The sequence below is a fragment of the Chiloscyllium plagiosum genome, unplaced genomic scaffold (assembly GCF_037043375.1).
Source record: "Chiloscyllium plagiosum isolate Xiang-an unplaced genomic scaffold, Cpla_swu_hap1 HiC_scaffold_17, whole genome shotgun sequence".
Taxonomy (NCBI): Eukaryota; Metazoa; Chordata; class Chondrichthyes; order Orectolobiformes; family Hemiscylliidae; genus Chiloscyllium; species Chiloscyllium plagiosum.
In genome coordinates, this window is record NW_028270155.1 from 51,743,784 (window position 1) to 51,756,996 (window position 13,213).

Below are 13,213 nucleotides of genomic sequence, written 5' to 3' on the forward strand. Positions count from 1 at the left end.
GGATGTGGGCTGGGTTTGATACTACATGTTCCTGTTCGTCGTATCAAGCAGGGTGTGAAACCTCTGAGTACATTTCAAAGCTGCTCACTTCTTTCTTAAATATATTGAGAAACAAATCTCTTCAAACGGCAATGGTACCTGTTCCACCATCAACAGTTGAATTGAGGAACCTCTCCAATGTCGATAATGCTATTACGCACGACCTGCTGAGAGATTTACATATCTCTGCTGTTGATGCTTGAAAAGTTTCCATGGGTCGATGTTTAACCCAAATTACCTTACAGCTTCTGAATAATTCCCGATGCACATTAAAACTTCTTACCATTTTGCACTAACTCATTGCTCAATCTCACCGCGAACGATATGTTGGCTTGGATTGTTCTCATCGGTTGCTTTATGCAGAGATTGAAAGACATTGTCAATGAGGTTGAGATGAATACTTTTCTCAATAATCTGATGATATTTAATGAACAATAAAAAAATCAATGTAATTAAAAGTAGAGAATGACTTATTTGATAGACAGTTTAAAAATTGAAAATAAGTACCGTGTATACAAAGCTAACACTGGTAAAACAGGGCAAACTCTTCACATTTCCTGCGACGTTTGCTAATGTGTGGCAGAGTGTGCCCCTTTCAGTTCTAACCACGAAGTGTTTGGACAAGATATCCGGCCACCTGTGAAACGCGCGCACAAACAAGTCGAATATGCATCTGTCACTTTAAATATTAGCTAGCTATTCCAATGTCTTTGGCGCTGCTCAGTGATCGATGTGTCCGATAGCTTTTCAGTTGTTTGGATGAACATGGTTTCGGTTAAATGAAACAGACAAACGGTAATATCCCGGCTTAGTTTAGAATCAATCTGCATTTAATCTAAGTTACAATAGCAATGAATCTTTTAACGAAATTTTCTTTCCATAACTGTGATAGCAAATTGTATTTTCACTCTGTTTTCCGATTTAGGGCGCTGTTTCAAGTCCAGATCTGCGCTAAGCGAATCCAGTGTGAATTATCGCTGATACTCAGCGCGGAAGGAATGTGTTTTCTGCAGCATATTTCAGGAATTGCCCGGAATGTGTCCCGAGCCTGGCACAAATCATCTTCCAAGTTTTGTTCTATTTCACACAAAAAATTGAAAAGGTTTTATAACTAAACTTTGAGATTGGGTGTGGTATTGGGGCTTGACATTTGTAAAATGTCCAAACATATATGACCAGATATTGCACCAAGCGGTTAGTGCGTACACCTGACTATAATGTTTTGCTTCCCGTAAAGTAACAATGTACGCAAGGATAAATAAAGTTCGTAAAGAATGCATTACCGCAATATTTCGTGGCTGTGAGCTCTTTCCGTTTTACTGCAGCATGTGCTGATCTAATGCGACGTGAGACATTCTTTTGCCAGAGCCCCTTGTATTTCCATTCAGTGGCATCACTCTGCAGTTACCGTGTTACTGCTTTTAACGCCACGTGGGTCACTGCAGTAGACTGAAATGGTTCCATTCATTCGCAGTCGGCGTGTCACATATGGTGGGGGTCCACACAAGTAAACAGAGCCCGAGGGCCATCCCAATCTGAAGGCATGTACAAATCAGCTTCTGAACTTGCACCATCACTTACTTTGTTAATTACTCAGAGATGGCTTGAATTGCAGTTAAAGATAGGAAGCAATTCACAGAGTCACAGAACTGTTACAGCGCCGTAGAAGGCCATTCGGTCCCATTGTGTTTACGCCAGTTTCCCAAATGAGCTTCTCACTTAGTTAATGCTCCTGGCTAGCACCGAAAAGGTGGAGAAAGAAGGGGAAATGAAGGTAATTATACCAAACGTGACTATTTTTCATGTATTTATGAAATGTTTGCACTTCTCTAGCAGTATAACTTAGGAAACATGAATGTCTTTCTGCAAGTGATTTAAACCTGTTTTTGTTTTAAAGTGCTTTAATTCTGATCCTAACATTGGCTAAATACTAGCAATTTTCAGTCCGGATCCTATAGTTTACCGATTTCAGTTTCTTCCATGTCCTACTTCCCATTTCTACATTTTAGGGAAATTACACATGCCATGTGTTATGTGCTACGTGCACAGTTATACGTATATCCTAACGCGCATTCTGCTCATCTACTAGAGTTCAGGTACCGCATCCATGAGATAAATTCCCTGGAAATGCGGAGGTTTCACATGCTAGGTGAAGAATCATCTCTCAAACGCTAACCTGACTTTGTCCTTCGCTGGCAGGCCAGCTGTAGTCCATCATTTTCTGCCGTGTTTTCTTTGTTGTATTGTATTCCCAGTAAATGTGTGAGCGCGATCATCTCTCGGAAAAGGTATGGTACATAGAGGATAGATCCGCTGACCTAAACACGCCTGGAAACTATACGTATGGTCTTTTGGCGTACTGTCTTGACTTGAACTTTAGCATTGCCCATTGAGTACAGAGTTGGCTCATTTCTTCCTCCCCGGTGAGGCCTACTAATTGCGATTCATATTATTGAAATGTAACGTAGGGTGCGTTCAGAGGAAGGGATAACAGAATAATAAGAGAATCCAAATCTTGTTTATCTACTTGTCATTTTAAATTCGAATTCCTAAATATAATAATGATAATAAAGGAGGGGAGTTGTTTTCTTTCTGGTCTTTCTTGATGATTACCTTTATCATCTCATAAGCATTGTTGCCTCCAATGGTTTATCACACCGAAACGAGCACTGCATTATACATCATAAGTACGGGTCCTCCACCCCGCCACCTCGACTCGCTGTAAAAAAGGGGTAAAGTCGTCATAATTTACCAGACCATAGAGCTGCTCTCTCATTAGAGAGAGAGAGAGAGACGACTGGTGGTTCTTTAAACTGAGGCTCAGCACGCTTTTGGGCGAGGGAAGAGATTAGGGAGGAGAGTCCTTTGTGGCGGCACAGGTAAAAAAGATGGGGGCCAGAAGATCATTAATGAGGCCAGTTGACGCAGAGGGTCAACGGATCACAAAGATGGAAACTTCAAAGGACAATTGTAAAAGCTGGTATTCACTCTGCTTTTAAAATATTGTGTTCTCTGCGGTCCAACTGGTCAGCATGAATTATGCAGACCCTGTCCAGCTGCATTTGTGCATTCAAGCGCTCGCTCAAAGACGTGCTACAGCATTAGCACGGACAAATACTGGCCAGTTACTCACTCTTGAATGTAGCCCCAGTTCTGCATGTATCATTGTTCCATCGCCCATTGCGATTCTGACCAGAAACTTTTTAACGTGTTGCCACAAAATGGTAGGGTTTCTTCAATTTAGTAACCATTTGTTTTTCATGAATATCGCAATGCAACCTTTAAACTCAACAAGATGTAATTGATGTTTTTTTTCTCAAAACATATATTAAGAGGAAAAGAAAACGTTTATTATTTCGAAAGCCATAGTATTGCCACAAAGTAACCGACATGACAATGACAATCAACAATGCCCAGCAACTTCAGATCTGGCGCAGTATCTGTGGAGAGAGAATCGCTGACTGTTTTGGAATCAGAAGTGTCTCTTTCTTGGAAGAGAAACCTCATTCAACTCGAAACGTAATCTCTGTTTTTCTTTCTACAGATGCTGCCAGACCGGCTGAGTTTTTTTTTCCACATTCCCAGCATCCTTCAATAATTACGCCTTGGTTGCTTGGTTTTTCTGTCGCCAGTCTTACTATTGGTGGAAAGGCAAGTTGAACTAAGCTGCCCCGTTCTCCACGTGTGTTCACACTTGGTCCAGTGAATCCAGATTCTGTTCAGGTAACCCGAAGTGAAGCAACAACTGTGCCTATTCTTTCCCTCAGGACTATCCTGTTGCCCTTAGTTTCTGTTTTAACAGAATGGACGTTCACTTGGGGAATATCAGAATCCTCCAGAACTATACAGTATAGCTGCCTTTCTCTGTTCACAGTGTACATTGTTGCGGTCTCCAATAAACTTGTATAAACCAAATAAAAACAGAAATTGCTGGAGGAACTCGGCGGATCTGGCCTGGAGAGCATGGAAAGTTAAGGTTTCGAGTCCAGTCACCCTTCATTAATAAAAGATCGTCCTTTTAGCTCACCATCCCCTCCCTACCACCTTCTCCCTCTTTGAACACGTTGCTTAAACCATTTGATTTCTCTGCACCCCCCCCCCCCCCCCGCCCCCGCACCCACCCATTCTATTGTCTCTATCTTCAGCTTGGTGCCAAATTATTTCTGTAATCACCACCTCGAAAGCAGCTTGGAGAGTTTTAGTACGGAAAATGGCGCTAGCTAAATGCACGTTGTTGACTGATACTTTCGTGGAACACCTAATAATTTAAAAGAAGTTTAAAGTACAGCAACGCCAACAATTTGTAAATAGGGAAGTATTGATGTTCCTCGCTTCGGCGTGTTGATGTTTTCCGTCCCACTGGACCATGTTATTTTTGTTCAATTTGAAGCGGCCTATTGGCGAAACGGATTCGATGACCAAAATGGACCAGAAACCCGGCCCAGAGCTGACACTGTAGCCATGGTAGTTGCAGGTCAATGCATGGTTTGTTTCTCGCCCTGATAAAGAGGCTGTGCTCCAGTTTCCAGTTCCCGCTCTTTGATCTGATCACAGACTTGTGGGCACTTTATTGTTGTACTGAGAAAGCTCTCTTGCGCCGCTGTTAGAAGAAGCTGGTCATTACCGCGAGTTGCGCTCGACTTTTCTCTCTCACACACACACAAAAGAGGACAGGGCGGGGGCAATCGCTACAAGCACTTGGTGCCCTAGCGGGTAACAAGGTGCACTCAACAGATCTAACTGCACCTGGAAAAGTACATGTACTCGACCTCAGAGCAGGCAAGTGCCGCACACTCCTTCACTCTGAAATGAATGTGTTACTACAGAACGTGTCCCGTGCAGCCAGTGAAGTTTGTAAACACGCCCGATCGCAAGTAGAAGGTCTTCATTCTAGGGTGACTGAAGTGGAAAAAGGGACAAGATTGAAGCGAGGCAAAAGCGCCAGGTTCCGGCCATTATTGGTATTTGTTGAAGAATGGCAACTTTCGGATAAAAGGTTAACCCAATAAGCAGTGACAGCTTTTGCTTAACGGTTTCCCCAAAATCCCTTCAGTTCCCGGGACACCGAAAATAACCCTCCCACCTCATCCCGAATAAATAGTGAAAGAGCAAAGGTAGAGTGAGGACTGGGGATGGGGGAGGGGGGGGGGGGGGAGCGCTGACTGAGTTGGATTGTTGAGTCTTTTGTTCACTGCAAAAGAATTCGTTCCCGGAATGGACGCGTTTTAAGCGCTGCGAGTCTGTGTGAAAGTTTGAAGATGATGGATATCTGAGCGACCTTACACATCCCGTAAAAGCCTCCAGCACTTTCATTAATTGAAACATATTCCAAACTGTTATTGTCGCCAGCCGTAATGAGAGCAAAACTGATCGCTCTGAGTGAGAGCGCAAACTTTGTCTAGTGAATCGGAGCCGAAAGGCTGCGTTTTTTTTACCCGGTGTAAATGGTGGGCTACACAAGTCCCCAATTTCCATTTGTTAATTGATGCAATTACGCCCTGCTCGTATTGGGCACGCCGGTCTCCAGACAGCCATCAATCAGCCCGCATTGACCTGTCAAAGCGAGATATTCAACTCTTTGGGGATCATTCTGGCTCTAATGGAGAAAAATGGATAGATCATCATCATTAATTAGTGACTGGCCCTTTGGCTATGGATCGGACGGGTTGAAAGAGAAGCTTGTGTTCTAGGACACCCACAACACCTCCCCCCCCCCCCCCCCCATTCTTTCTTTTCGATTATTAACTGTCGGAGGAGGTCAAATAATTGCCTCTCTCCCGGGTGTGACACTACCTCCCTCGCCTGTTCCGCGTCAGTTTGTACTTTATTGCATCTCCGCTCTCGTTTTCATTTCGTTTGACGTCTTTTCGGATTTTGCCTCAGTTCATTGTGCGGGGGTGGGTGGGAGGACGCGCTGGGATGATTTTCATCAGAATCAACCAATTAAGGCAAAAACGGCCAACATTACGAGCCCGCGTGAAAACAGCGTGTGGCCCATTTTCTGCTTGTTCATTCACCCCTCCTGCCAACTACTACCGAGTTAGGTGACAGAGTTGTGACCCCGCTGTTTGCTTCTTTTAAAAAAATGGGTTGGAGAATCATTGGGAAACTTAGTGATGATGCGGCACCGATAATGCTAAATTTGAACAAGTGTCCTTATTGATTGTATTTGTGATGGAGGGATGTTTTAAGGATCCCCATTGGAATGAAGTGAAGTTAAAGGTGCTGTGTTAAAGTCATAACTCCTGTACGTTGAGACAGACATGGTGGGGGAGGCGGTGAGGGGAGGATGGGTTAAAAATGCAACCTTTGAAAACTGTCGCAACCTTCCAATTCCCCGAGATTCCCCTCAATCCTGTCGCGGTGAGCTTCGGGATATTTTTGCAATGTTTGCAACTAAGACCCTGCCAGTACCTGAGCAGCCGTCGGCGCGCATCCGAAAGCGAGGGAGAGCATGAGAACCAAGTGTTGAGTGTATCTAGGAATATTCCACGTTGCAGATGATTGACAAAAACACCGTGCTATCCGTTCTGTCCGGCCGATTCGGGATTAACGTGACGTCACGCTGATACCTTTCCCTGGATGAGGAAAGGAAGGAGAGTGGCAAATTCTAACCGGCAGTAGCCTCTAGAGCAGGCTTGCACTTCCGTCCGGTTTTTTTTTTAACCCTCTTCAGCTACATTTCATCCATAAACCATGCCTTAAGATGAACACCCCGGGTAAGCTTTGAACTGCCAGTGTACGGCGCCTTCCGATTTCTAAACTGGAATCCTTTCTAATGAAGTCAAAGGCCATGTATCGGGGAGAAGGGGCATCCTGAACTAGGATTTGCTCCCCAAACTATCAGGAGGAAATCTTCCTATGGTGGCACAGGGAGCAGTGATGTCGTTCTCTCAATTTGGATATCCCTACAACACAGCGTCCCAGGTAAGAACGGACGCCCCTTACATACATACTACACTCTGGGTGCCCTGTATTCTTTAGCACGTTGCGTTTTTGTGGAGGTCCTGTTTCAGTTTAGAATACCTGATACCAACTCCCTCCCCCTTTCATATAGTATGGATTTTCACACTACATTTTCTATTTCATGGTCGTATTGGTGAATGTGTCTGTTTGTCTTCTCCAAGCGTGCAATCTATTCTGCAAAGTACCATGCGTTATATTGACTTGTGCTTTAATTCCACACCACAATAAGTTCCACTGTATACTGTGTAAAGTTACTTTTAGGATGTATGATTGTGTGGCCATGTTGAAACCTTGCACATTTGCCCTGCATTGGGGCCACCGTTTCCTCCAGGTGCTTATCTCGGCGCTCAGCATTTCTTGTTAGCTTGACTGCGTTTTGCACTTAACTGGCCGTTCCTAATAACCAACCCAGTTCCCCAAACTGCATTGAGTGTGGTCATTTGCCTGTTCGCTCAGTCATTATTTCATAGTTTCCATTCTCCCTCGCTGTATTTAGGTACAAGTGCATGTTCCTTTAAGTACTTCCCTCCTCCGCCTCAGTGAGAATCTAAAGGCATTCCACACTGAGATTCTCTTCTCTCCGGCTCCCTCAATAATTTACATGTCTTTATCTTCATAATTCCACAGTACAACGATGCCAAGCAAACTCTTTCCTCTTGCTATCCCTTTATTCTGTTGCAATCCCACTTTATGTTGCTTTGATGAATTCAGCTCCAAGCCATACGGACTGCTGCGCCCACCTCGCATTTCCCTGCACTTTACAATGGTTTTGATCTGCTGAAATGACGGTTGCTGCCTTGGTTATTTCTCTCCGTCCAGTTCTTCGTGTCGGCCAGTCCCGGAGCGACGTGCTGCGAAGCCGGCTCCAGACCTGTGACTGAAGGGTGCGCTGGGCCGGCCCAAGCTGCTGTTTGCTGCCCTCCCTATGATAACAGATTACTGACCAACGCCAGGACTGAGATTAACGCGGCGGCCGCGGCCCTGGGCATGTACAGCAGCTCTCCCTATGCAACTGCAGCCAGCCAGGGCTACGGGAACTATTTGGCGTACAGTACCGACTCTTCAGCCTTGTACTCCTCCCTGGTGAGTAACAGCCTTAGGCCAATCCACCTGCGATGCCTTGACACCGTCTCCTCTCGCGTCTGAGCTATGCTTTCATTTCAAACACAACTTCTTGACTGTTTTGTGTGCACTTCTCCCTGTATCTCATCCCCTTTACAGAATTCCCAGTATGAAATTAAAGATGGCACTGGGAGTTTACACTCGGGAGTTGCTGCAGCAGCTACCTACTACCCGTATGACCACTCCTTGGGGCAGTACCAGTATGACAGGTAAGACCTTTGATCAAGACCTTTGATCAAGACAAGTAACAACACTGAAACCCTGAGCAACCATTAAAGTGACCTAAGGCAATGTGTGTTGTATTCTGATGGTGATTCGGAGTTAAATCCATTTATTGATCAGTGTATTTGCTCCTTGCCCAATGCCTATACGCATTTTAGTTTCCAGTGTTCCTTCTTTTACTTTGATCTCTCTATATTTTGTTTTTTTTTGGTTTTGTTTCAGGTGTGCCACCATGGACTTCAGCAGCAACTCTCGGCGCAAAAACGCGAGCCGAGAAACCACCAGCACTCTGAAGACTTGGCTTCACGAGCACAGGAAGAACCCTTATCCCACCAAAGGCGAGAAGATCATGTTGGCCATCATCACCAAGATGACTCTGACTCAAGTCTCCACTTGGTTCGCGAACGCCAGGAGGAGGCTGAAGAAGGAGAACAAGATGACCTGGTCTCCGAGAAACAAAGGGGGGGATGAGAAGAAAGAGGACAGCGAGAAAAAAGACGGGGACCAATATAGTGCGGAGAGCGGGGCGAAAGGTGGGCTACCACTCACATTTACAATGGCGCTGTCATGCACTGTTCGAAGAAGACCTGAAACTTTCTTGGGTCGGTTGATGGTCTGCAGCCGATGTAGTTAAACATAACTGGGCCAAAGTTAGAAAACTTAAATGGGTTCAGAAATCTAATAGAGGATAAGAGCACATTGTAGGAAGAAAGTTGACACCTTGTAGATGCCAGACATGATAAACCCTCTTGTAGAAATGATGATTCAGGTTTGTTCTCACGATCGAATTGAAATGAGATATTTCAACAGTTCGATAGTTCAATGTTTTCGTGTTCCAGAGATCAATACTAATCTCTTTGAATGTGTACACAGATGAGAAAGAATATGGAGATGACAAAGAGTTGAGACTGAGTGATCTGGAGGATTTGGACGATGAGGAATCGGGAAAAGTGGACCAAGACAAGGCCCCATGCGGCCCCAGGCAAGCGCTGGTGGAGGGAAGTGACCGTAACGTGTCGCCTCCAGGCAATCCGCACACATTCTCCTGCTCGAAGGGTGATTCCAGCCTCGCCCCACACTTTCTAGAAACCATCAGCAATAAGCCACCAGTTTCTATGGCAGGCACCAGTTTCCAGCAGCGCTTTGGGACAGCAGAGAAGCCGAGAATTTGGTCTCTAGCACATACAGCAGCCTCCAACACTCTGGTGGCTTGTGAGAGCGGCCAGTCGCGGACAGTTCGGTACTGCGCCGAGGTGAGGCCGAGCCAGGCCACGGTCAACCAAGTCGATGATATCCTATCTCTTCGAGACTCTTCACATGCAGCCCGCATTCTGAGAACTTCTGCATTCAATTTACAAACGCTTGTGGCCACTGGTCAGCTGCACTGTGCTTCCTACCCCGCACTAGGCAACTGCCAGTATACATCAGGGACTGAAGGTACCTCCTGCACATTAACTTTCTCCAGTCACATCAACTCTTGTCTTTAACACGGTCCAGAATGGCAGCGGGAGAGATGGTCACAACCCAACTTCCCCTTTTTCCATTCTGTGGTGTGTTATTTTCAAGATGTGAATGAAGGCATCTCTTAATTACACTGAACACTTAGCTTTTAGTCGACCTGGTGATGATACTATACCTTGGCATACGCTATAAATCGCCCCTCACCGACTTCAATCTAAACATTGCGGCATTATTTTATTAACTGTGCTTTATTACCTCATACTTCCACATTTATAACCAAATACACAGAGGCTCTTGTTCCAGAGCACCTATCTATATGACTGTGTGTGAATTCAGTCATGATTGTGAAAGGAGGATTGGTGCCTTCGAGTTGTTAATTATCGAATAATTAGCGGTGATCATATTGTAAAAGGGGTTGTGTTTTTCAGGATTTCTGAGGCATGGGAAATCTGATGTGGGATCAGTGGAGATGACAGAAACATGCCCACTGCACCCAGAGGGGAAGCTGAGGAGAGCCTTCAGACCTGTCCTGAAGAGGTGAGGTAGGTGACATTTCATGGTCCACTCAAACCCTCCCGGTTCCTAAAGGGCTTTTGCTCCGGGAACACTGTTGGGTCTCTGCATGGAATGTGAAATGCCCTTGTGAAGGTATTACAGAATCCAGGAAATATTGGACATGCTAGCAGAACCAGGCCTAACGCTGATGAGTTTTACTGGGTTTGAAAGTTGCTTCAAAGTCATTGGCTTTGCTTGATCGGAAAATAAACGTGTCCGTCACTGGGGACACTTAAAATGCAATGTAAGACAATATAACCTTTATTCCGAATTTCGTTTTCATTTCTAATTCGACATATTGACCGCCTGCTGATGTTGGTGGGAGAGGGGTTGGTGGGAATTCCGCCTTTTCATAAGTGGTTTGCGTGATTGACGATTTTGTTTTATCGTTAAATGTGCCATACTCATATGTACATATACTTTTTTTTCAAAAACAAAACAGGCTTGTTTAGACCAGGACGTTGTAAACCAAGTGGATGCCGCACAACTCTTTTTATTGTATGCACTAGTGATTGACAATACACTGGAAATGAGACAGGATCCGTTTCTTCCGAGCACTGGCATTGACTGTAAAACTGATTCGCTTTGACTTAACCAGTGGCCAATGATCCCATTCAAGAGAAAACAGAAAGGGCGCTTCCAATGGGGTTTCCTTGCACGGACTTACTTGTTCTAACTCGGGAAAAATGTACCAAGAATCAGGGGAGGCCGTTGGGCTGTTCGACGAAATATACCTTACAATAATGATGAAAGCACTTCACATCTTGCCGCCCAGCGCTTTTAGTTTTCGATTTATTTTTACCGTTTTAATTGGAGCACGCGTTGTTTGCAATTTACTCTTTGATTCAAAACTACTTTGCGTTTTATACAGATACGTACACTGGTTTACATTAGAGTCCCACATCGCCCCCACCTTCAACTCGCCCCACCCCCGCCACTTTATTTAGTTTGTGCTGTGAAATGGGAATAAATTACACTTGTCAAACCTGTGTAATGTGATAATTGTAAAAAAAAACTGCAGACTCACGGTGACCTATTTACAAACGAAGGTATGATTTATGCAATTAAATTAATCATATAAATTGCTGAAGCGTTACATAGATATCTTGTTTTTGTAAGGAATGGTTTCAGCGTTCAACATTTTTTTTAAAAGTTCAATTGCAAGTAACGATTTGAAAATGTCCCACATTATTCTCCTCTCCCCCTTGAGTTCTCCCACTAGAAGTCCGGTACGGTACAATCGATCAAGATGCTGACAACTCCCCAGCAACAATTAAAGGGCATGGGGAAATATTTTGCAATTGCGATTTCATTGACCATTTACCATTTTACACTAACAGTTTTCAGAGATTTTTAAAAAGTATTTTGCAATGTTATGGAATGCTCCTAATTGGTGAAATGCAGAGCGTGTAACTCAGTCGGTTAAAACCCAAACAATGGGCGCTCATTGTGCACTTTACATACACGGATACAGAGCGACAACTTTCCATGTTGTTTGCTACTAATTAGGACTGACAGCTCTGCTTGTATACTGTTCGTCAGAGTAAAACAGACAGGACAGAATTAGGAGAAGAATTCCCCTTTGTCCTTCTGTGCAAAGAAAGTTGCAATAATGTAGGGCTAACGCGTGCCTTGATTACAGGATTCTGTCAAGACTGGATTTTGTGTTAGTCACTTCAGGGATTCAAACCGATCTGCTTTTGAGATTAAAGGCCAAAGCGTTAAAACAAAGACCCACACACACCTAATCGAAAAGGTATGGTGATAACCTAAAGCTGCAATCGAGACACACTCTTTATACGATCTTCTCTTCTGGAGTAAAAAGGTGCAACATAAAATCCCAGGTTTCAGATGTAACCACGTCTCCCTAACTTACCCTCAACAGACAGAAGCGAACTTTCAGAAATTCATTGCAAAAGAAGAAATTCGCTTGTTTCATTTGGAGTATTATTTTAACAAAGGACAAGTTTGGAATTGTTATTAAATACAAAAAAAAAGAAATTTCAACAAATGCTACGCTTTGTAGGAAACAGAGCCCTTACCTACTTTACAATTAAACAGGACGTCCAAATCACCAGAGAACGCTCAAGATAAATAATGTAAGAAGTTGCAGCATTATATTAGTCTGGTGCACTCTCTTTGTGCAGCCCTGATGCATTCGGATTCTTTTAAGATTCAGTTTTATTCAAGATGCTGAATATAGTGTGCCGTGACCTAAAATGGGAAGTGTATCTATACGTCGCGGAATTAAATCAGATCACAATCAATACTTTTACTGTTGTTATTATCACTTTCATTTTGTGATCATTGCAGTCAATGCGGCAGAGGGAAAGGCCGCAGAGCTAAAGGATCAGTTTAATGAGACAGCCCAGTGAATCTTACAGAGCATGGTGCTGCAAGCACCAAATTCTCGCGCATAGTGTTTGGCAGAGAAAAGTTAATTACAGAAAACTATCCCCACTCACGCTACACTAACAGGTACAGTGATTGAAACAGTGTTCGGGTTTCTCATATTGTCTCACCAATTTCAAGTGGACAGTGCTAACGTCAAGACATGACATCATCCTGTTATGACACTTCTGGTGTCAAGTGTTTTTGTTAACTCATGGTCTAAATTGCAAAGGCGCTCACTTGATGTTTTCCACCTACAAGTACAGGTATTTATTGCATGCGGGGTTCTGTGATCCTTCTGAATTTACTCTCGTCATTATAATTTTACAATGTACTTAATTTGAACAAAACAAGTCCAGAAGCCAGCTTGTTCAAGTTAACATTGGATTTTGTTTTACAGTAAAACCAAATCATTAAAATAATTATTAATGTTCCTTCAAAATCCAAATATGATCAT

At 43.8% G+C, this 13,213-nt stretch overlaps 1 protein-coding gene across 4 annotated transcripts; it reads left to right on the plus strand.

Moving 5' to 3' along the window:
* The first annotated feature begins 1,442 nt into the window (after positions 1–1,442).
* Positions 1,443–11,450, plus strand: irx6a (iroquois homeobox 6a). Of its 4 annotated transcripts, none has more exons than XM_043707009.2 (7): positions 1,443–1,813; positions 7,825–8,088; positions 8,227–8,336; positions 8,572–8,882; positions 9,223–9,786; positions 10,239–10,347; positions 10,808–11,450. In XM_043707009.2, exons 1-7 carry the CDS (start codon positions 1,766–1,768, stop codon positions 10,815–10,817), a joined length of 1,416 nt encoding a protein of 471 aa, XP_043562944.1. In that variant the 5' UTR covers positions 1,443–1,765; the 3' UTR covers positions 10,818–11,450. The 4 variants fall into 4 exon arrangements, with proteins under 4 accessions (XP_043562944.1, XP_043562945.1, XP_043562942.1 ...); XM_043707010.2 differs by lacking the exon at positions 1,443–1,813 and adding an exon at positions 4,699–4,818; XM_043707007.2 differs by lacking the exon at positions 1,443–1,813 and adding an exon at positions 5,860–6,966.
* The last annotated feature ends 1,763 nt before the right edge of the window (positions 11,451–13,213 follow it).